This window comes from Peromyscus californicus, unplaced genomic scaffold (assembly GCF_007827085.1).
Source record: "Peromyscus californicus insignis strain IS unplaced genomic scaffold, ASM782708v3 Scaffold_20__1_contigs__length_68692818, whole genome shotgun sequence".
Lineage (NCBI taxonomy): Eukaryota > Metazoa > Chordata > Mammalia > Rodentia > Cricetidae > Peromyscus > Peromyscus californicus.
This window is the reverse complement of record NW_026294503.1, coordinates 2464560-2486683: the sequence shown is the minus strand read 5'-3', so window position 1 is coordinate 2486683 and position 22124 is coordinate 2464560. Positions and strand designations below refer to the sequence as shown.

The 22124-nt window shown below is 39.0% G+C and overlaps 1 protein-coding gene across 3 annotated transcripts in view; it reads left to right on the top strand.

The window, feature by feature from the left end:
• Stk3 (serine/threonine kinase 3) overlaps positions 1–22124 on the top strand; it is a 244072-nt gene that overhangs the window by 148780 nt on the left and 73168 nt on the right. For all 3 annotated transcript variants that reach the window (XR_008220441.1, XM_052747606.1, XM_052747607.1), the window contains one exon: positions 515–640. Coding sequence is in view for 2 of the 3 variants with exons in the window: in XM_052747606.1 (XP_052603566.1) it covers positions 515–640 (126 nt within the window). In the remaining variant the exon portion in view is untranslated. The remainder of the gene's footprint in view (positions 1–514; positions 641–22124) is intronic.

The window sequence follows — 22124 nt, the reverse complement described above, 5'->3', positions numbered from 1 at the left end:
AAGAGGCAATAGATTGAAATGAGGCGGAAGTTCTTTTTCTGTCTACCCTGTAAGCGACTAAATAATTCAAGACATAACAGAATAGGGATGATGTAAAAGTAACAAGTTAGTTCCCTTTTGTTTGACCATTGGATTATTAAGGTTAATTACATTTTTTATAAGTGCCAAAATTAGTTTATTTTTACCTGTAATCATTAATCTGCTTTAAATATTTGAAAACTTTTACCACCTAATGCCCACTTTCTTTTAACAATTATATCTTTAAGGTCATTATTATTAGGAGTATATTATTAATAGGAGTATATTTTTATGTGTATGCTTAGATTTTTTTAAACAAGTGGACTCAAAAACATTTTTCCTAAAGCAAACAAAAAGCTATTTTCATAATTAACATTAGTTGTATAAAATATTATTGAAACTTGTGACGCTGGTTACCAGTTATGTGTGTTTTAGTATTTGTTGGCTATAATTGAAAAAAAATCTCAATTCATACCATTGAACTTTGTCTTTATAGCATCATTTTATCAAGAATGCAAAGCCTGTGTCAATACTGAGAGACCTGATCACGGAAGCCATGGAAATAAAAGCCAAAAGACACCAAGAGCAGCAGCGGGAGCTGGAAGAGGAGGAAGAAAATTCGGTTCGTAATTAGTCTCTGAAAGTTGATATTGTAGGTCATCTGGGTCACTTTTACGTAATTTTATTTTGTTTCTTATAAACTTTTGATAGCACTTACTAATTCATTACACAAGTGAGGCATTTATTAAATCCTTAAAATATTTCTTTTGCTGTCCTTTTCTGGTGTTTTAAGAATCAGTGGTTAGTGGAATATAAAGTTGACACAGCAAGACTTTACAGGGCCGTTTTATCTTGACTTGGACAGTTTGTGTCTTTCCGTCTGTAATTTTCTTTAACTGGCCATCAGCTATGCTGTGAAAATAGTAAGTGCTGCTGAATATCTAAAGAAATGGATCCTTTATTCATTGAATATAAAATGGTTCACACTGTGTAAAACAGTTGGTAGTTTTCTAAAATATTACACATAGAATTAGATGATTCAGTTCTGCTCCTGCATGCATACAAATAACCAGTGTCTAGCCATTGTAACCAGAACAGTTAGGGTCACGGCCTGGGCCCTGGCATCCTTATCAAGGTGGAGTGAACAGATAGTGAATAGGCCAATTAAACAGGTAGTACAAAGCGGAGAAGAGAGGATTGATTCCAAATGAGCACACTGGGAAGAAGAGCAAACGAGAGTTCCAGGAGTACCTCCCCCCAAGTCCATCTCCAGGGTCCTGACATGAGTCTTAGGTTCAAATAGAGAGAAGAGGTGTTGGTCATATCTAAGCAGTGTTGGTCAAAGTGTGGTCTGGCCCATCAGTGTCTATGCTTCAGTCTGTCCTGACAAGTTGTCAGAGACAAGTTCCTCCCCTGGCTGGTACCAAATTCAGCCATTTCCTTCTGCTGATATGAGACTCGTGAGGAAATCCCAGTTTCTCACAGAGCTGTACAACTCCTGATGTCACTGGAAAACCAGTTTGTCATTGAAGTGGCGCTTGTGTTGTTAAGTCAGATATTTTCACAAAACTTACACTCATTTTTAAACAGATCAATACAAAGTTTGATAAAGTTTATGCATAAAATTGTAGGCATACAGGGCTTTCTTGTTTTCATTTAGATTATGCTAATTTATCTGTGTAGTCAAGATGTAGCAGATGCATTTTGTAGCTTACTAATTAGGGCACAAGTAGTATTCATTGCTATATGGTATTTAAACAAATCAACTGATTTTTCAAAAAATTATGTGTGTGTGCACTTGTGCAAGTGTGTGTGTGTGTGTGTGTGTGTGTGTGTGTGTGTGTGTGCGCATGCGTGCGCACATGAGCAAGTGAGCTTGTATGCATGTGCACATTTGAGAACACTTGCCATGGCAAGGTCAAGGAAGACAGAGACAGTATTGCAGGTGTCTGTCTTCTTCTGCTGTGGGGTCTTAGGAATGGAACTTGGGTCATCAGGCTTGGAACCATGTGTCTTTACTGAAGTTGGTATGGTTTATTGAAATATTATGCAGGGAGTTGAGTGTGTGTGTGTCTGAATGTTCATAAGTATTGGAAGATCTCACTATTTTGGCAACGTAACAAGGCAACCATTCTATACATGGTTCTTCAATTATTTAAAAGTGAAAAGAACAGTGCTAACAGAGTTTATAAGGTAGAGCGTAGATTGCACCACTGAGAATCTGTAGTCTTTAGAAGTGATAAGTAATTTATCACTGAAGTTCAGATATTTCCTTTGTCATAATGCTAACTAACTAAAGCATAAGGAATTGAATGGATATAGAATTTTATATTAAATGAAATGGTGAACATTACTTTCAAATACCTCATTAAGTCAGAGTTGCACAAATCTTTGTCTTTATGCATGTATCAGACTGTCTACTTACACTTTCAGCTACATAGAAATATTGTATTGCTTCACACTAACTTAGAAAGGGCTGTTTTCATTGTACTGAGACACTGGAAGAGCAATGGGAATGTTCTGGTAACTTTTTTTCTACCTGAACTCCAAGCTTTTCAGGCTGTAACAATCAACACGTGTGTTTGGGCATGCGTGCAGCGTACTCAGAGTGTCACCATAGTGCTCTTGCACCACAGCCAGGTGTGTGATGTCTGCTGGCTGCTGCTGCTGCTGCTGCTGCTGCTGCCTGTTTTGCTGCCCAAGACCCAGAACAATGGTAGCGATCACCAGCAAGCTCCATATTTTAAAACACTTCTTACGTGGCCTAATGCATATGTGTTAGTGGATACTTTTATAAATGTAACTTAAACCTTTAAAAAATATACTTATTGAAAAGTGATGTAATGAATTAGTAGGGTACATATATTTATATTTGAGTGAAATTGTTGACTGTAAGTTACAATTCCTTAAGAGAACTCATTGCTTGTTACTTTTCCCTCTGTAAGTAGCTCATACTTGGAGAGAATCCCTCTGTAGTGCACACACAGAGCTGTGGCAGTAAATCTTGTTTGCAAGTGTCAGTGGTGGGATTACGTGCTATTTCTGATAACTGTGTTTTTCTTAGTGTTCTGCTGGTTTCTAGATACAGGAGCTGTGAGCCATAGCTATTATGCCATGTTTTCTTTATCCATAACTTCTAGTCTGTCATCCTCAGACTTGCTGCAGCACCATCCCAGGAGAATCCTTCTCTTCACCTGGGCGCCTGACCGTGTCTGCTGCTTTGGTTGATGCTTTCTCTGTTCCTTCCTTCTCCTATGGGCTGCATTTCATAGTACTCTCCAGCATTGGTTTTTTTTTTTTCTTTAGACCTTCTATATGTGTTTTTATCTATTTCGTATACTGAGGGTTGAGTTCTGGGTTAGAAATAACGTTGCTCCTGGTTTCAAAGGCCTTGCTCGATTTCAGTCCTTATCCCATGTGCTGAGGCTGAAATGGGTGCCGTTCTGGATATCTCAGCCGTTGAATGTTTGACTCTTACTATTCCTGCTATTTAAAACTTTTTATGATAGTGTTATGGTAGGACTTTTCAAAATTTCATAGTGTGCTGCCCTCTGGCTTTTTCAGTCAGAAATGCCTTCGCCCCCGTGTGACTCATTTGTTATTGTGTTGTCGCCATTGTTTCTTGGTAATTCCATCCCTTCTCTTCCTTTCCCTCCGGAATGTCTTTTATTTCTTGTTGAACTTGATTAAACTTTCAGTGATCTTATTCATTCTCATTCTCTCTCTCTCTCTCTCTCTCTCTCTCTCTCTCTCTCCTTTCCTATCTCCTCAAACTTCTCATTTAACCTTTTTATGCTTTCTCATATCAAGTATTTAATATCCAAGATGTCTTCCTTTGTCTTTATCGCCACATTTTCATGGTCATTGGCGGTGTGGGGGAGGGGCTTGCCTTATCTCTTTCCTTTGTGTTTGCTGTGATTCCCTGATTGTCCGTTGTGGCCTCCATAGGATGTACAGTGGTACAGAGCAGCACTAAATGCCCTCTGTAGCTCTGTGCGAAACACTACTGTAAATGATGTTGGATTTCATTGCTCTGGGGCCAGAATCTGCTGCTTGTCGCCTCTCTTCTTGAAAGCTTAGATTCTGAATGTGAAGGGGCCTTTCCTGAGGCTGTGCTTACTGCCTTCTAACTCCCAACCTGTTTTCTAGCTTTCTGTTTTGTTTTGCTGATGTCTCTTACCCCATGTTGGCTCATGGTCCACATGGGTGTCCTTTTTCATGTCTTTGCTGTTGATTTAGAAATGTTTCAGAGAAGGCTAAGTAAGTATAAACCCATGTGTTGCTCCTGAGATTCTAATTAAATGACAGTTTCATGTGCCTGCCAGTAATTTCTTAGCTATTTTGAGTTTTAAATATTAAACTTGTTACATGGTGATACTTAATATATCTTTGTAAGTAAATCTATAGAAAACTTTATGTATTAGTGATTAAGACCTTTTTGAGTACCCATGAGTTTAGTACCATTCTCCTTTTTTCTGCCGGGTTGTAAATTAAAGTTATCCAGGAAAGGAAGGTAAACTTCTGCAGCATTACAAAAGCAAGCAAGCAGAGGGGAAGGAAGCAAGTGAGGCGTTTATACGAGATCTAGCGATGGCAGCAGAGGAAATGGTAGTGTCTCTGGACAAGTGGCAGTTCTCTTACAAAACAACTTGTTCTAGGTTCTAGAGTAGTATTTTCTTAGCCTGCCCCACCAAGGAGAACAGCTGTAGGATAATGGCCATATTAATCAGGACTGTGCTTATCTTAACATCTCTAGTTGTGGATCAAGGTTGTTTTATAACCTCTTACTGTGAGTCACAGCTTACCTTGTTTCCTCATGACAGTTGTGGATTCTTTTTGATTTGTTACACTTTTGGGGCTTCATTTGGCTGAAACTCCAGCATCACTTTGGTTAGTTTTGAGTCTCTGCTTTAACTACTACCTGACTGAGTAAGAAGTTGTTTCTCTGACGAAAACTGGACAAATAAATAATCTATGGGTATAAACATGAGTATTTAGAAGACACTTGGCAACATGACTGTTTGTCAAAACCCAAGTAGTAGGTTAACCCTAGGGCCTATGGCCCCTTTGTCAAGGGCTTCTGAGCAGGTTCACCAGACCTGGCATGAGTTCTCTCGAGTGGAGTGGTTGGTTATCCCCAAAGTCACAGTACTGTTTTCACTGTAGGGCATGTCTTACTTGGTAGGTTATTATTGTGGCCCATTGGTGACTTTTCCCATGCAGCCCGAAGAGCACCTTCCTAGACCTTGAAGACTAGCCGGTGTGGAGGAAGCATCCAACTCAGCTCCAGCTTGATATCTGTTTGGCTGTGACCATAGAATGCGCTTTCTTCACAAAGGGTCAAGTTCTGGTGGACAGTAATGAACAGTGGCAGCAGCCTGTTCTGTTTGGGGAACTTTGGGGCTCCCTGACCAACAGTCCATATTGAGGCATCCCATGTCTGTACTGGGGGTTTTGTTTAAGAACCCATGGGTTCTTGGAGGACCATTATCAACTCATTCTTAGCGGGTACCTCTCTTCAGATTCTTTTTATGGTTATATTTTTAATAAGCTCATGACATAGTAAGTCTCCCTGTGGTTTTTTTGTTTATCCTTAGTTTTGGTTACCTTCCCTTCTTCCCACACACCTTCCATGTCTTAGTTCCCCTTCCGTGTTTAGACCTTTCGGTCCTGGTGTCCACCCCTCCACTTTTCATGACTGCTGTGTTCTCCTCCCTCCTACTCCCTCTAAGAGCCTTTCTGTTCTTCTGGCTTCAGCAAGTATGAAGCATGGGGCTCTCGAGTTCATAGCTAGGGTCTTGTAGAGGAGAGCATGTAGTGAGCATGACCCACATGTATTCTACAAACAGCTTGTCTTGAGAGGTGCTGGAATTTTCGTACAGATGTTTTTAAATTAATCAAATTACCAAGATAGCTTTCTGCAGTACATACTTATTCCCAACATCAAAGCTTTTGTGTTAAAGCATCCCTAACGCTTAATGACAAATACTTTTTTTATTTTTCATTTCCCAGCAGGGTTAAAAAAATTTGGTGTGTTACATAAGAATTTATTTCCTGTATATCATTGTAAGGTATTAGCACCTTTCTAGTGTGAGTAGATTAAAGAAACTCTGTATTTGTTCGTTTTACTGTAAATCCCTGACTTGCCTGTGGCAATTGTATCCGCTTTTTAAAGAGTGTGTATTAACAGATTGACTCTTTAATAACGCACGACTTTAAAGTACATTTGACTCTTAGCAAAGAGTACTGGATGTAGTAGAGAACAAGCCTATATGAATGGCCCCTGCTATATGAGTTTAAAATAATAGAATAAAGGGTACTATTTCAAAATAGTGTATGATTAAGCGTTCTTGTTTTTAAACATACACATGTTAAATTTTACTAAGGATTCTCTAAATATTCTCATAAAAGATTGTAAAAAAGGTTTCTTATTAAAAATGAAATGAATAGTTCTTGTGCATATAAAAATTAAATACATGAACTGCTTTATCTCAGTATGATTTAATTTTGTCTAATTCAAAAGTGATTCCTAGGGGTATATGATACTTGATCCAATAAGTAAACTATTTAGTGGGTAACTAGTTTATTTGATTGTGTCTGTACATTTGAACCACCTGGTGACTTTTGAAAACAATAATGGTGAGGACAGTGCCTAACATTTGCCTTTGGGAAGTTTCTTGTTTGTTTCAAACTGGGCTCTAAGACATCGGCTTGGTTAAAAGCTCTGTATTGGGATGCTGGTTAGCCAATATGATATCCACCATCCTGTAGATTAACTAGCATTGACTTAGTGATGCTAAATACTCACCAAATATTTGTTTGAATTTGAAAGTGAGAGATTGTTTCAGTTTCCATTTTTAATTAAGTTTTTATTTTGAATAGTTCTACATTTACAGAGTAATTGCAAAAACAATAGTTTCCATGTACCTGGATTTCCATTTTCTCTATTACTAACATCATCTTAGATGATACATTTGTCTAATTACACATTTAAACTAAAGTCTCTATCTGCATTCACTTGGTTTTTGTCTAATGTCTTTTATCTGTTTCAGGATTAACCAGAATACTATACTGCTCCCAGTTGTCATGTTTCCTTAGACCCCTCTTGATGTCACAGTTTTTCAGGATGTTTTCTTGTTTTTGATAGTGTGAGCAGTTCTGAGGGATCCCAGTTAAATAGATGTTTACTGTCTGAGAATGGAATTACTGGTTTTGGAAGAAGACACAGAGAGAAAGGTCCATCATATCATATCAAGAGTACTTTCTGGAAGTCAGGAGAGATGGCTCAGTTGTTAAAAGCACATGATGCTCTTGCAGGGAGGACCCAGGTTTGGTACGTTGGGCATCTCACAACTGCCTGTAACTCTAGCTCCAGGGAACCCTATATCCTCTTCTGACCTGTGTGAGTACATGCACTCACCTGTGAATACTTACACATAGACACACATACATACGCACAATTAAAAATAAAACAAATGTTTTTTTAAAAGAATACTTTGGGTCAACATGATTTATCATTATTGGTGTTAACTACAATTACCTGGTTAGCACAGTATTTGCCAGATTTTTTAATAGTAGAATTTCTTTCTTTGCCTTTCTGTACCATACTCCTTGGAAGTAAGCCGGAATATATAGCACACCTCACAGGATGGAGAGTTATACTCCACTTTCTTGAGGGAAAAGACGGGAGATTTACCTGTTCTCTCCATATATTTATTTGTATCAATCTTTATTTGTGGTTATTTATATTTTATTTTAGTTAAAGTATAATTACATCATTTCTGCAATTCCCTCTCGCACCTCCATTTTTCCACTGCCCATCATTTCCTATTTTCTCTCAAACTCATGGCCTCTTTTTTTTTTTATCATTATTGTTGGTACACACACCTCTATAAATGAAGCTTACTGAGTCTGTTTAGTGTCACTTGTATGTATACGATTTCAGGGTGTACCACTTGGTTTGTATAACCAATTTGGGGCCTACCCCTGAGAAGATAATTCTTTTATTTTCCGCAGTCATCAGCTTTTGGTTCTTTGTCTAGAGGTAGAGCCCTGTGAGTTTCCCTCTCCCATATTAGCAAGTCTCTTGATGTTGTGTTGTTGGGATCTGGATTGGGCAGCCATATTGCTGTGATAGTAGCGTCTGCTTCATTTCTAGGAGACAGTCTCACAGCGGGCTTCCTGTGCGCTGCTGCTTACGGTCCGTCCACCCCCTTCTGTAACACTCCCCAGTGTTGGGTGCAGCAGTTCTGTTAGAGACATGCCTGCTGGGGATGAGAGCGCCATGACCAGTTGTTGTTTTCTGTGGTGATCTCCAGCTGCTGTGAAGAGGAGCTTCTTTGGTGAGGGCAGACAGCTAGAGAACAGTCAGTGTCCACGCTGCAGGGCTAGGGCTAGGTCTCTGGGTGTGGTGATGGCGGCAGGAGCCCACTTTACATTCCAGGTTATAACCTGTCTGTACTCCCTTAATCCTGTGTCCTCCCCAGTTGTTCCAGACTTGGCCACTGGGATCTCTTTCTGTTGACTCCTCTGTTCCTGTGACACAGGCCTGGGAATGTGGAGGAGCTCTGCTTGTTTAGACACATCCTTTCCTTATGTTAGTCCTAGCTCTCCCCCTGCCCCACAGTTCCCTTCTCCTTATTAGAGGCGAGTATTGAAGTACAGACTGAAGTCGGGTGTGCCTTGTTATGCATACAATACTGTTGCATCTTTGCCCTTTCAGTTTGCAAAGTGTTAACAGACATGTATGACTACGCTAACTGGTGTGTTCTCATTTGTCTTTTGCTATATGAGCCTCTGTGTCCCTCTGTATCTATAGTAAATTAATTGTGAGTTCAGACAGAGGTCTCTAACTTTTACTCACGCCACACAAATTATTTCATTTCTGTCCTTTTGCTTGCTTATAGATCACTGCCCCAGGGAACTGGAGAAGTCCAGTTCCCACCATCCATCATGCATTACTGAAGTTTTCATTTCAGAATTGTCGGCCAATTTCCCCATAAGAAACATTGGTGTCAACTGCAGCCCTTGGGTACAGCTCCTTACCTTGTAGTTGTCTTTAGATTCTAAAGTCGTTAGAATCCTTCCCCCATAGGCTGCAATGAAGTTCTTCCATACATTTATCACACAGCTCAACTTGTATTTTCTTCACATTTTGTCTTCTGTTCTCAGGTCCCTTAGCTTCAAGGAAAACGTATACATACTCTTTGAGTATTTACTTGTGCATGCCGTGTGTGTGTGTGTGTGTGTGTGTGTGTGTGTGTGTGTGTGTGGCCAGAGATTAACACTGTATGTTATTCCTTGGGTACCATACAACTCTTTTGAGGCAGGGTCCCCCAATGGCCTGGAGTTCACCAAGTAGTCTAGAGTAGCTGGCTAGCAAGCCCCAGGATCTGGCTCTTTGAACTGCTCCAACATGGGAATTACAAGTGCACACTACCATGCGTGGCTCTTTTGATGTGGCTAGAGCTTGAACTCAGGTCCCTGTGTCTTTACTGTCTTCCCTAACCCTCCTCAAGGTTCACTTTCTCTGATGTAATGTTCTATTGATTTTGATTAGTACATGGTGTCACACATCCACCATGACAGTCAGAAACAGAACAGTTGCATCACCCTAAAAAAGAAAGAAAAAGTCCCTGTGGAGGCTGAATGCACCATAATCCCAGCACCTGGAAGGCTGAGATGGGGGATTAGCTACATTTGACAGACTGTTTGAAAACACACAGACGCACAACCTCTGTGCTTACATTCACATTTCCCTGGTCCTTAAACTTGCAACTGTTGATCTGTTCAGTCTCTACTTGTGCCCTTTTCTGAAATATTATATAATAGGTATTATATTAGCATTTGTATATTGTCTTCTTCTACTTAACAATATATATTTCAGATTCCTCTGTGCCTTTCTGAAGCTTAATAACTTACTTATTTGTGAAGCATATAATATCACCTAATTGTACTACAGTTTGTCTATTAACATATTGAAGAAAGTAGTAGTTTCATACTAGCTTGGAGGCAACTATGAGTACATTTTCTGTGATCATTTGCTTTACTGGCTTCGGGGGGTGGGGGTAAGTTTTCAAGTCAGTTAAGGAAATCCTGTGATTGTTTAGTGCACTTGACACAGTCTAGCCTCGACTAGGAGGCTAACTTCTGACCAGGCCTCTGGGGAGTGTTCTTGATTACACTGAGATGGGAAGACTTAGCCTCTGTGGAAGTCACCATTCCCTGGGAAGGGCTTTCTAGACTGCAGAAGAGTGCAGAAACCAGGAAGTTAACCTCTCCCTCTCTGGGTCTTGGCTGTGGGTGCGGTGTGAACAACTGTCCCAAGCTTCTGCCACTGTGGTCCCCACAGTGATGGACTGTAACCATAACTGTGAGCTAGATAAGCCTGTGACAGAACAAAACTAAGAATTCCTAGGATTGAATTTTTTACTGCATGTTGTAATGTGTTTAGCTTTATGGGACACTTTCAGTTCAACTCCAAAGTTGTCACTTTGTATTTCTATCAACAATGAGTGAGAACTTCTGTTACTATAATACAGTAGCAGTTCATAGTGTCAGACTTTCACATTTTAGCTTTTCTAATAGGTGTTGCATGAGCTTTCTGTTTTAATTTCTGATTCTTTAATGTTATGAATGTGGAGCAACTTTGTATGTTTACTCACCATTTGTATTTTCTCTTTGACACAATATCTTCTTTATTACTTTTCCCACTTGAATGCGGTTGTGTTTTTGTAATACTGATTTGGTAAGAGTTCTCTGTGTGATTTGGTTTTAATTTTTTTTTTCATTTTGCTGATGTTTTGTTCACTTTGTCTGGTCTTCCCCTTCAGAAATCGGAAGTCTTAACAGCCTTCTAGGCCCCACCCCCTTTCCCTTTTCATCAGTGCTCTTTAGTTCTGTGAATCAGCATCAAACACAGATTTTCCTCTTGGGTTTTATTCAGCATTTTAAGCTTCTGCATGTATTGTCAAGGTCTGTGATATATATTAAATTAATTCTTTAAACATCTGTACCTACCCCCCCCCCCCCCCGCATTGTTCAGTTGCTCCAGTACCTGTTTAAAAGACCATCCTTTCTCCATTGAGTTGCCTTTGCTCATCTCTCAAAAACCAACTGACCACATCTGTTGGTCTCCTGAACTCTTCCTCCTGACTCATTGTTATATCACTGGTACAAGAGTTTATTTACTTTTTTAACCAATACCCTGACATCTTGATTAGTAAAATTGTAAAAGCTAGATAGTGTTATCTTTGTTATTCAGTACATGGGGCTGGCTCTTCTAAGTTTTTTGCCTTTTTACATGATATTTTTGTTGACATTTAAATATTAAACTCTTACCATTTGTATTGAGTTGGGATTAAATGTATACATTGTCAGTAGGAAATGGCTTCTTGTTGGGCCTGGTGTATAAGGAATTCTCACCCTGAGTCTTCATTTACAGACTTATAAGTTACACCCTGATATTTAAATCTTTTTTGACAGTACTTAAGTGATGTGACTAGGTTGGAAGAAGGTTACTTTTTGCTACCCTGACTAACCTTTGTCCGAGAATTTCAAGCTGCCGTCTTTTGCATTGTATGTTTCTGAAGTTGATTGTTAAAATTATTTAATGGCAGCAACTTTAAATCTATGCAGGTTATATTTCTTGTATGAAGTATGTATTAAAATTTCACAAAGGAACATAAGAGGAAAAATATTTTTTCATGACAAATTAGCCCTTAATATTTGTTCTAGGAACATAAGAAGATATATCTTAATTTTCATACACAATCGATCTAGAACACAGTGATGTGAATATTTACCATTATAGGATTTTGTTGGTTTTGTGGAATTAATAACTATTCTTTAAGCTTCATCTGTTATTTGTAAGTTATTCTGGAAATTGCCAAATGTTGACTACATCTGTTTTCCTTGAGAAGTAGTGACAATGTTTTATATAATATACTTGCTTTTATTAAACTGTAGTAATACCACAGTCATTTATAGTAGTCTCAAATATCTTGGTTAAAAATGATCAGTGGCTACCAATCTCTTTCTGATAATTATACTTAGTTAATGTATTTTGTTATTTTTGTTATTTCATTCACTTGTTAATGAAATTTTAGTCTTTTGTCTGTGGTGCCCTCTTGTGGACACTTTATAAATTCCTTTCAGCAATACAGTGGTCTTCAAATTGTTATAAAACATCTGATTTTATAAGTTCCTTTTATATTTTGCTAATCTTTTGACAGATTTTTGGCTGTGGGAGAAAAATAAAAGTCATAGTAAGGGTTACTTTTACCACTTAACTTACCGTGTTGCACATGAGCGTTATGCGCAGGCAATGGAAGACAATCTCTCATTTAGGAACTTTCCATACAATGCCAAGAGTTTGTTCAGTCTTGACCATGAACCTCTGCAGCCCTGCCCACATGCGCTCTCACCATGCAGGCTTCTTTCCCTAAGGAACAAGTTGTTGATGACTTCTGGAGTTTCTGAATGCTTTGATATCATTTTAAGACATGCCTACTACATGCAAAAAGTTAGAGATCCATCAAGTTTCTGTGTGTTAAGACAGCAGCTGTATGTGCTGCTGCTCTGGTTTTGCATTGAAGTAGAAGGACCACCTACTGCTAGCAGTGAGAAGAGTTCATTCCTTGTGCAGACTTTCCGGACCACAAGCCTCAATAATACTGAGTGACTGGGTACCAGCGTATCCTGCTTTGCAAGCTGATATAGAAAAAGTGCTTAAGCTGGGTGTGGTGGTGTGCATCTTTAGTCCCAGCCCTTGGGATGCAGAGGCAAATGGATCTCTGTGAGTTTGAGGCCAGCCTGGTTTACAGAGTGAATTCCAGGACAGCCAGGACTACTCAGAGAAACCCTGTCTCGAAAAAAAGAGTGCTTAGGACTGCTCTTTAAAGGAGAATATTGTTTTGGTTTTTTCTCAGCAGTACTTAGCGTAGTTTGGTTGAACATGGTAGTGGTGAGACCAGATCTACCGAGCTGTTGCTGGCCCTCCTATGCTGCACAGACACAGCAGACAGGGCTCTGTGGAAGCAGGGCAGTGCTGTCCTTCCTGTGCAAGTGGGACTCACCGGTGTGTTCCACGGGGTCACTGCAGCAGTCTCCCCCACTCTAGGGGGTAACTAGGGGGCTTTCTCATAACTGGGGACATTTAAGCAAATTTACAGTGGTATCTTGATTTTTGCCTTTTCTAGCTGAACTAATTTGATATATTTTTGACTGAGTATGTTAACATCAATGAGTCACTGAATTCGTTTCTTCTCTGTTGTTATGATAAACTACCATGACATACAAAGCTCCTATGGAAGGAAGTTTAATGTGCCTATGGTTCCAGAAGGAGAGTTCATAATGAAGAGGTGAGCATGCCCGTGGCAGCCAGCACAGTAAGGTGGCTGCTCACATTTCATCACTCAGGAAGCCGAAACAATAAACTGGAAGTGGGGCAAAGCTGTGAAACTCTTAGAGCCCACCCCAAGTGACATTCTTACTCTAGCAAGGCTCTGTGTTTAAAGTTCCATACAGCGCTTTCAGCTGTGACCCAAGTGTTCAAATATATGAGCCAGTGGGGGCTGTTTCTCACTCAAACCACACAGCCTCCAGCTCCAGAACCAGTTAGCTGTGTAGAGAGAGGGCAGGAGAGTCCCACGTCTCCTGCTCCATCTCACTGCTTAAGCTGTCTGTGCCTTGCAGACCTCTCAGCTCTTCTACCCCATGGTCTTTTGTGCACACATATACACCCTTTTTTAGAGTCACTTTGCTCTCTTTAGGTCCAGCATATTGAAGTTATTTTTGACCCATTATATTTGCACAAAAGACTTTTAGAATACCGATTTTCGCCTCATGATTCCTTTCAAATTCGGGTTGTAAAATTTGTGCCAGGACTCACCCCCTTTAGCTTAGGCTCTAATTACCCTGACATCTGGCTCTCAATTATGACATTATTCCAGTCTCCTTTTCTGTCTTGTTCTCCAACTTACCCTTTATTTCCAAGGTTCCTATCACTCTTCGATCACACAGTTTATACCGACTCCCAATGTGTAAGGCATTCCGTAAGCTGTGGCCTATCTCCTGAGGGTATCATATTCACTGTAATTTCCATTCTAGACAGAATATTTCTACCTTTACACCCCACTCAGACTAGAAGACTACTAACTATTCTTGACTTTGACTCCACAAACCAGTTTTCTAAGCTTAACTCTGAGCAGCAATGCCCTTATCTCTTACTATTCTCAGTCGTGTGTGCATTTAAATATTATCTTTGGGATAGCAAGCCTTTAGCTAGATTTTTATCTCAGATGATGATGCGGGTTCCTCTGGAGCAGGTTTATATTTACCTTCATCAGCTGTCTAGTGCTACATAGAGTTAATTTCCGAGTGCGGAGTTTTGCAGACTGAATGGGTAATGTCAGCTAGAGGGCAAAACAAGCAGATGCCAATTCTAAAGGGAGGCTTCTTGGAAAGAGTTCTCTGGCACTTAAGAGAAATTAAAATATTAGAATATTTTAAATAGATTATCTACTAAAGGACTAATTTTTTCATTAGTGTTGCAAATACTTCATAAGATCTTTGTGTAAATATTTTCCACATTAGTGAATTATAACAGGATATTTAGAAAATGTTAAGGTAGGAAATGCCACAGATACAAAGATACCTCATACAAAGTATCTATTTTTCTTAGACCGTTATAGCACAAATCTGCCCCAGCAGTGGAGTAGGATTTCCTAATAATGTTTTCAAATATTTGTATTCCATGCGGACCTTGTGATTCACAAGCTGGATCATGGTCAGTGCTCTGTTTTGCATTCCTGGCAAATGATGGCCTCTGATTGAAAGTGCTGTTGTGTCCCTTACTGGAACCGGGCAGCATCTGCTCTGCAGACCTTTCTCTCTCAGGAAAGTAACACGAAGGAACATGCATGGCTGCTGTGTTCTAAAAGTGTTAAGTACCATCTCAAATTAACAGTCATCTAAGATACAAAAGATTACATTCAGAGTTCATGATTTTTAGGTTTAAAAAAATGTTGCTGAAAAGTTTTCAATGTCGTTACCAAATTTATTAGTGTTTGAGTTTTCTAATTTCATATAAAATAATTTTTTTCCATCTGCATTTCATTAATCATCATTCATGTCTCACTCACATTTGTGAATTGAGTGTGCTACTTTGTTAAAATTCCCCTTTTTGGGGGCTGTTTATTTGTAAATTAGTGTCTTTTAGCAAAGTGACTGCATATAAAAAAATATGTTACAGAGCCTTCCTTTCTAAGTTAGTCAGCGGTTTGGTAGTTTTCTGTCTGGTTTGTGAATTTGAAGGTGCAAACCGTCTCCGTCCTCTTGTAGACCCAGCAGCACCAGTGCAGACTGTACGGAGGGCAGAAATCCATTTCATACCAAACGCAAGTTAGGGTTCTTGTTGAGCATAATGATCGTAGATAGCATTGCTGTTTATGACGATAAGAGACAAATGGCTCAACTTATAAAAATATGTTTAATGTTTGGGCAATCAATGGGTTGCAACTATGACAAGATGTTACAATAGTAGCTATTAAAATGAAACTGAAGGAAAGTAACTTCTGTATTCTCACTGTATCTCACTGTACCAGACAGCGTAAATTCCAATTTCTAAAAATTAAGTAAAAGATTGAAGCACAAGTCAGTCTGCTTACTGGCATTTTCCTCGTCTGTTATCTCAGCAAATGGAACATGCCTTAGCAAAGCTGTAATGTAATTTAAATTGGACTTACAAATACTACATGTAATTTTAAAGCCTGATTCAAGATTTGGTGTTAGGTAAAAACAGCTGTAATCCTTATTTTTCTACTTATTTACTGTGTGACTTTGGGGTAAAAATTTAAATTTAATTGAACTTCAGATTCATCATTTGAATAAGAGAGATAAATATCTCACTGAGTTCACAAAGGAAAATGGATGTAGCCTACTAAAAGTCTGATAACCATTTTTAGCATTATTAAATGGAAGATCAATAATAATTGTTTCTGCTCCCCAAATTTCTTCAATAACTTTTCTGCTTAGAATAGTAAGTTAAAAACAAATATATTTTATTTATTTTTTATTTATTCTTTGTGTCTTTCACACCATGCTTCCTGATCCCACCCATCTTTCTCCCCACCCCAAAACAAAACAAAATAAAATTTAAGAGAAAAAGAGGAAGAAAAGAAAAGAAAAAGGGAAGAAGGGAGAATCTAGTCATAGAAGCTGCAGTGTGACATAGTGAGTCCCACAGTAAACCTCTTTATCCTCAGATGTTTACATGCGGGGCGTTCATCCCAAATAATGATTGGTCTAGTTCGAGGCCCCTGGTCTGTGCTGGGCCCTCACTGGGACTCTTCTTTGGACATCCCATTTCTGCCCAGTGTCATGGAGATCCTACAGCTCTGGCTCTACAAGACCTCAACCCCAAACCACCCACCCCCTTTTCCTGGTGCAGCAGGTCACAGATGGGGTAGATGTTGGGGTGGTCAACACATAACCTTGGTTCTGGGTATGGGTACTTGCAGGGTTGGTCAGCTGCTAGCTCTCCCCCATCCTCACCACCAGGGTGGGCTCTCTGCATTGCCCTGGCTAGTTCACCCCTTGCAGTGATGAGCAAGTGGGGGGAGGAGGGGGCATTTCTCCCACTTCCACATCCTCGGGGTAGGTTCTCCCACACCTACATCTTAAGGGGCAGCTCTACTGTGTTGCCCAGGTGAGGTGTAGGGGCCACTCTCCAGATGGAGTGCTGCAGCTGATGAGGAGCTGGACAGCTCTCCTGCTTTTATGACCTCAGGGCCAGCTCTCCCACCTACCTCAGGTGATGTGGGAGGAGGGCATCTCTCCTCTGCCCATGCCACCACAAGACAGATAAGTAGTGGGGACAGCTCTCCCATGCTCACAACATTGGGGCTGGCTCACCTGCACACAAATATATTTTAAATAAAACTTTTTATCTCTATAACTTTATATAACATTGTCCCTTAATTCTGTGCTTGTCCTTATCTCAAATTGAGGGCTTTAACATTCATTCAGTGAAATTTAAAGAACAATGCTTTATACTGGACAATCTTGCACTGCTCTTAGATTTTAGAGTGTAGTGGTGGACTTAGGTAAGTCAGGCATACAGACAGTTAAAGCATGATATGCTAAGTATATAATCAGCATAGCAACAAGGTATCTTGGGGAAAGTTACATGGCATTCAATCCTGTAGTGTGTGTGCTGAGAACAGATGTGTCTGAGAGTGACTCTCATGGGAAAAGTTAGGGTACAGAACACTCCACCCAAATTTATGTTTGTGTTTGTGTATTACCTTCCCATCCTCGAAGACAGAGTCTCAGTGGCCCCAAGCACTAATTAATGGAAACAACCCAATTTTATCATGATTGGTATATATATATATATATATATATATATATATATATATATATATATATATGCATCAAAATATCCTGCTGATTCCTCTAAGTATGTATAGTTACTATGTGTTGTTAAAAGTTTAATGTTTTATGGGGAAAGATTTAACTTCAGGACAGCTTCTTCTTTTGTGAGATATTCTTCACTTATTAAAGCAAACTTAGAGGCCCTGCCCATGGACTCTCACTGTGTTGTCAACACTTTCTTAGAGCACTTAAGAGATTGTCTCGTAATTTATTGCTCACATGTCAGAAGATTTCTCCCAAACCTCAAATTCCTTAAAAAAACAAGTGGAACAAAACTATGTCTTACTCATCTCTGTATCTCCAATACTGCTGAACTACTTGATATATTACAAATATATAATAAATGCTCACTGAATGAATTAGTAAGTGAAATATAAATTGTTTTGTTTGTGAAATAATCTCATGTTCCTACTAAGTCTTAGATAATCATAGTAGCAGGGATTTAGAAGTTAAAAAGTCTCCTGTCTTCATCAAGCTTTCAGTCTAGTGGCAGAGACGGCCAGTTACCACTTGTAAAGACTAGAGGATAAAGCAGTAAATAATGGTGGAAGCTTCAGTTACATTGGTCATAGAAAGCCTCTGTGAAAATGATGGCCCTGTGTTATAGAAGAGCATTCCAGTCTGGAAGATGAGCCAACTTAAAGACTCACAGAGGAGCAGCTAAGGAGGCCAGCATAACTGGAGTGTGGTAAGCAAGAGGAATGTGCCAGGAGATGGAATTGACATATGTGACTAGGCCAGGTCACATTCCACCATGATAAAGATTTCATCTGAAAGGTCAAAGGGAGAGTTTACAGCGACAGAATAATGTGATCTTTTGAAAGAATGTCTTCCAGTTGTTTTAGAGACTGCAAAAGGCAAGAATGAAACAGAGAACACACAAGGCTGCATTAGTAGTTTAAGGGAGAGATGCCATTCAGACCAATGTAAATGGAATAATTTGTTGAACTCTGAGAATTAGAATTGGAAAGTAAGGTCCATGAGATAGCTCAGTGAGGGAAGCACTTGCTTCTAAGCCTGATGACCTCATTTTGATCCTCAGGACCCATATAGGGAAGAAGAGAGCCAACTCCTGCAAGTGGTCCTCTGACTTACACACACACACACACACACACACACACACACACACACACACACAGGCGAGTGTGCACAGACAAACACAGGCAGATGCACATGCACTCACACATACATATAAAACAAATAAATGTAATTTTAAAAAGGAATTAGATAAATAAACTGTTACAATTGTAAGCCTGTATCTCTGACCTGAGCATTCAAAGTAGTCAAAATGTAACTGTAAGGAACACTGTAGCTGAAAGGTTTCTCCAATCCCACCCAGCCCTGCAGTCCTGCAGCTGCTTATAAAATAATCACTCAGAGGCTTATGTTAATTACAAACTGTATGGCCTATGGCTAAGAATTCTGCTAGGTAGCTCTTTCATCTTAAATTGTTCCCACGTTGCTGTGGCATTACTGGTCTGCCGGCATGTTGCTCCTTGGGCAGCGGGCTGACGTCTCCTCTTTTCCTCTTTTCCTCTTCCTGTCTCCTGGATTTCCTGCCTGACTGTAACCATAGGCTAGAGCTTCTTGATTAACCTATCAGAGCAACACATTTTCACAGCATACAGAAAGACATCCCACAGCACTTCCCCTTTTCTGTCTAATCAAAAAGGAAGGTTTTTAACTTTAGCATAGTAAAATTACTTATAATAGAACAGTTATCAAGCAGGAATTACAGTATAATATCTAGTCTATTTGTATATGGCAAAATTAAAGAAAATATTCTATACTATATTTGTGAGTCTGAGGTTTCATATCTAATTTATATTTTATCATAACGAAGGAAAAGTATAATTATAACTATTTAGCCTTCAACTACATCAAAAGACCCCTATAGGATATAATATTACCTAAGTAAACAGGAAGTGCATTGTAAGCAACTTCCAAAAATCTAGAATGACAGAGACAGCTGGCTGCCTGGACAGTCATCCAAAGTTTCTCTGTAATGTTGGGGCATCCATCTTCAGCCTATAGGCCTAGAGTCTCTCAGTTGCTTCTCTGTGTGTCTTGTAGAATGTCTGGCAGTCTCCTCTGTGAAGCAGGAACCTGAAGGACCATCTTGCCTTGTTTTGGCAAAATTTAGTGATAATTTTTCCATGGATCCTGCATGTCCAGTCAATACAACATTTTGTCAAGCAGTCCAGGCAAGAACAGTTTCTTGTCCAAATGGCTAACTTTTACCATAAGGAAAGCAAACTCCATATGGAGTTTCTTTGATGCCCATCATCTTCTCTGAAGTAAATCGGTGCTGCCAGGAACAGACGTGTCTCACTGTCCAAAGTCTATTTTTAAAAACATTTTAAATGCCAAATTCTGTGTCTTTGAAGTGTTTGAAGATTACCTACCTAATTGAAATATATCTATGTATACCTAAAAATCTTAACTAACATGACTGTAAGTTTGATTATCATAAATGACTAATCAATCTGTATTTCTTAATTATATATTGTAATTTTAAATGAGCTGCATAAATATAATACCTTAATCAAGAGTAGAAATATACATACAGTATAAGAAAATTAACTTTAAATTTGTAATAAATTAAATCTATAGCAATATAAAACATTTTAAACAAGTTGTTGCTCTTTAAAAAATTGATTCAATAATCTACCCTTTTCATCCTATTATATCTATAATATCCCCTTTTCTTCTTTAGAAAGAGATTGCATTTATAATCAACCCCCTTGAAATAAAAATAAACATTTATAAACAATATTTTGGGAATTGGGGTATAGCTTTTCATACATACTACTTCCTGCTGATTGGGAGCATTAGTAATCTTATGAGGATCCTGAGAATATTAAGAATTATAGTTAAATCTTGGCTGTAGCAGTCTGTGAGGATGAGTTGTCTCAGCCAGTTGCTTTGAAGCTGATTTTGGATGTTGGATCATCTGGGCCATGGTGTCACTGGAGACCTTTCAGGGGGTTTTGGCTGATCAAACCATATTAGCCTGGAAGCAATCCATAGGTTCTCATCTTTGGAAACAAAAGCAGTAACTTTTTTTCCAAAGCAACATATCCTTAGACACAAATTTTGAAGTCAAGATACCTTTGAAATATATATATTGGTTTAACTCAGCAGCCTTTATAATCAAATGTCTTTCTGTAGTTAAAAATCCCAAAGACAATGTAATCCAGACTCTCTGTGTGATTTCCATCTTTATGTGGCTTATTTTTTTAACCTTTAAAGACTTTATTTTTTAAAATTATCTATTTCTTTATATAACTGCATATGCTCCTTTTCCTCTCTCTTCCAAGCCTACATATATTTTTACACACTTTGTAAACTGTTTAGAGTTTTATTCCATCTGAATATGACTTATTGTGAATCTATAATTCTTTTCTGTCCAGAAGAGAGAGATTTTAAACTGTTAAACTGCATGACTAGGACAAAAGCGGCAGCCCTGGCTGCTGACTCCATCCCCTTCAGTTTCCCAGCATGGCGGTAGTACCACCAGCTCTGGGAGGCCTGCTCACTGCCAACTCTGGGAAGCAATGGGTCTATGCCTCCATCAAGGAGTGTGTAGTGTGTGTGCTGTGATGGAAATCCACCACGCTGTAGGTCAAGCACACTTGCCACAAACCCGCTGTACTATAGCTCACAGCTTGCCTGAGAGGCACAACTAAGAAGCTATTTTTAGCTCTGTTTTAGAATCTTTTTTTAAGTTCCCTCAAGTTTTAGGTGGAAAGTCGAGCCAACACGTTGGGCAGCCAAATGTAGCTGTAAGGTTTCTCTGGTTCTGCCTGGCCCTGAAGTCCCACAGCAGCTTATAAAATAATCACTCAGAGGCTTAATATTAATTACAAACTGTATAGCCTATGGCTAAGAATTCCTGCTAGCTAGCTCTTTCATCTTTAATTAACCCATTTCTATTAATCTATGTTGCCACATGGCTGTGGTGTTACTGGTCTGCTGGCATGTTGCTCCTTGGGTGGCAGGCTGGCATCTCCTCTGCCTCTGCCTTTCTTCTTCCTTCTCTCTCTTGGATTTCCTGCCTGGCTATAACCTGACTCACCATAGGCCAAAGCACCTTCTTTATTAACCAATCATAGCAGCACATATTCACAGCGTACAGAAAGATATCCCACAGCAGAACACATATGTGGTGGAATAAATGCTATGAGAGAAAATGCATTTCCAATTCTAGTTCTGTGTTTAAGTAGGTCTGTAACCTTAGGGAAATCTTCCTTTGTATGGACCTAGGTGTTTTTGTTTTTTCAGCTATAAAATGAGAGATTTAAATATTTTCTTTCTTATTATAAAATTCCTTGATTTTATAATTCTGTGAAATAGAAATATGAAATTCTTGCTGCATTTTTATGCAAAGTGAAACAAGTGGATTCAGCAGCATACAGTCTATTCTTATCCATAAGGTACATGTATTTATACAAACTTTTATGGAATAAGTGCTCAAATTAGGACATCATAAGTTTACATGCAAAGATGTGTGCTGAGTGTTGTAAATTCTACTGGTTTGGAAGATAAAGTAATAGCAACTGGTGAGCCATGGAGGTAAAAGACACTTGAATTTAGTTAAATGTATAGAGGATATATATTAGTTACTCTTCTCATTTCTGGCACTAGCAATTTAAGGAATGATGAGGTTA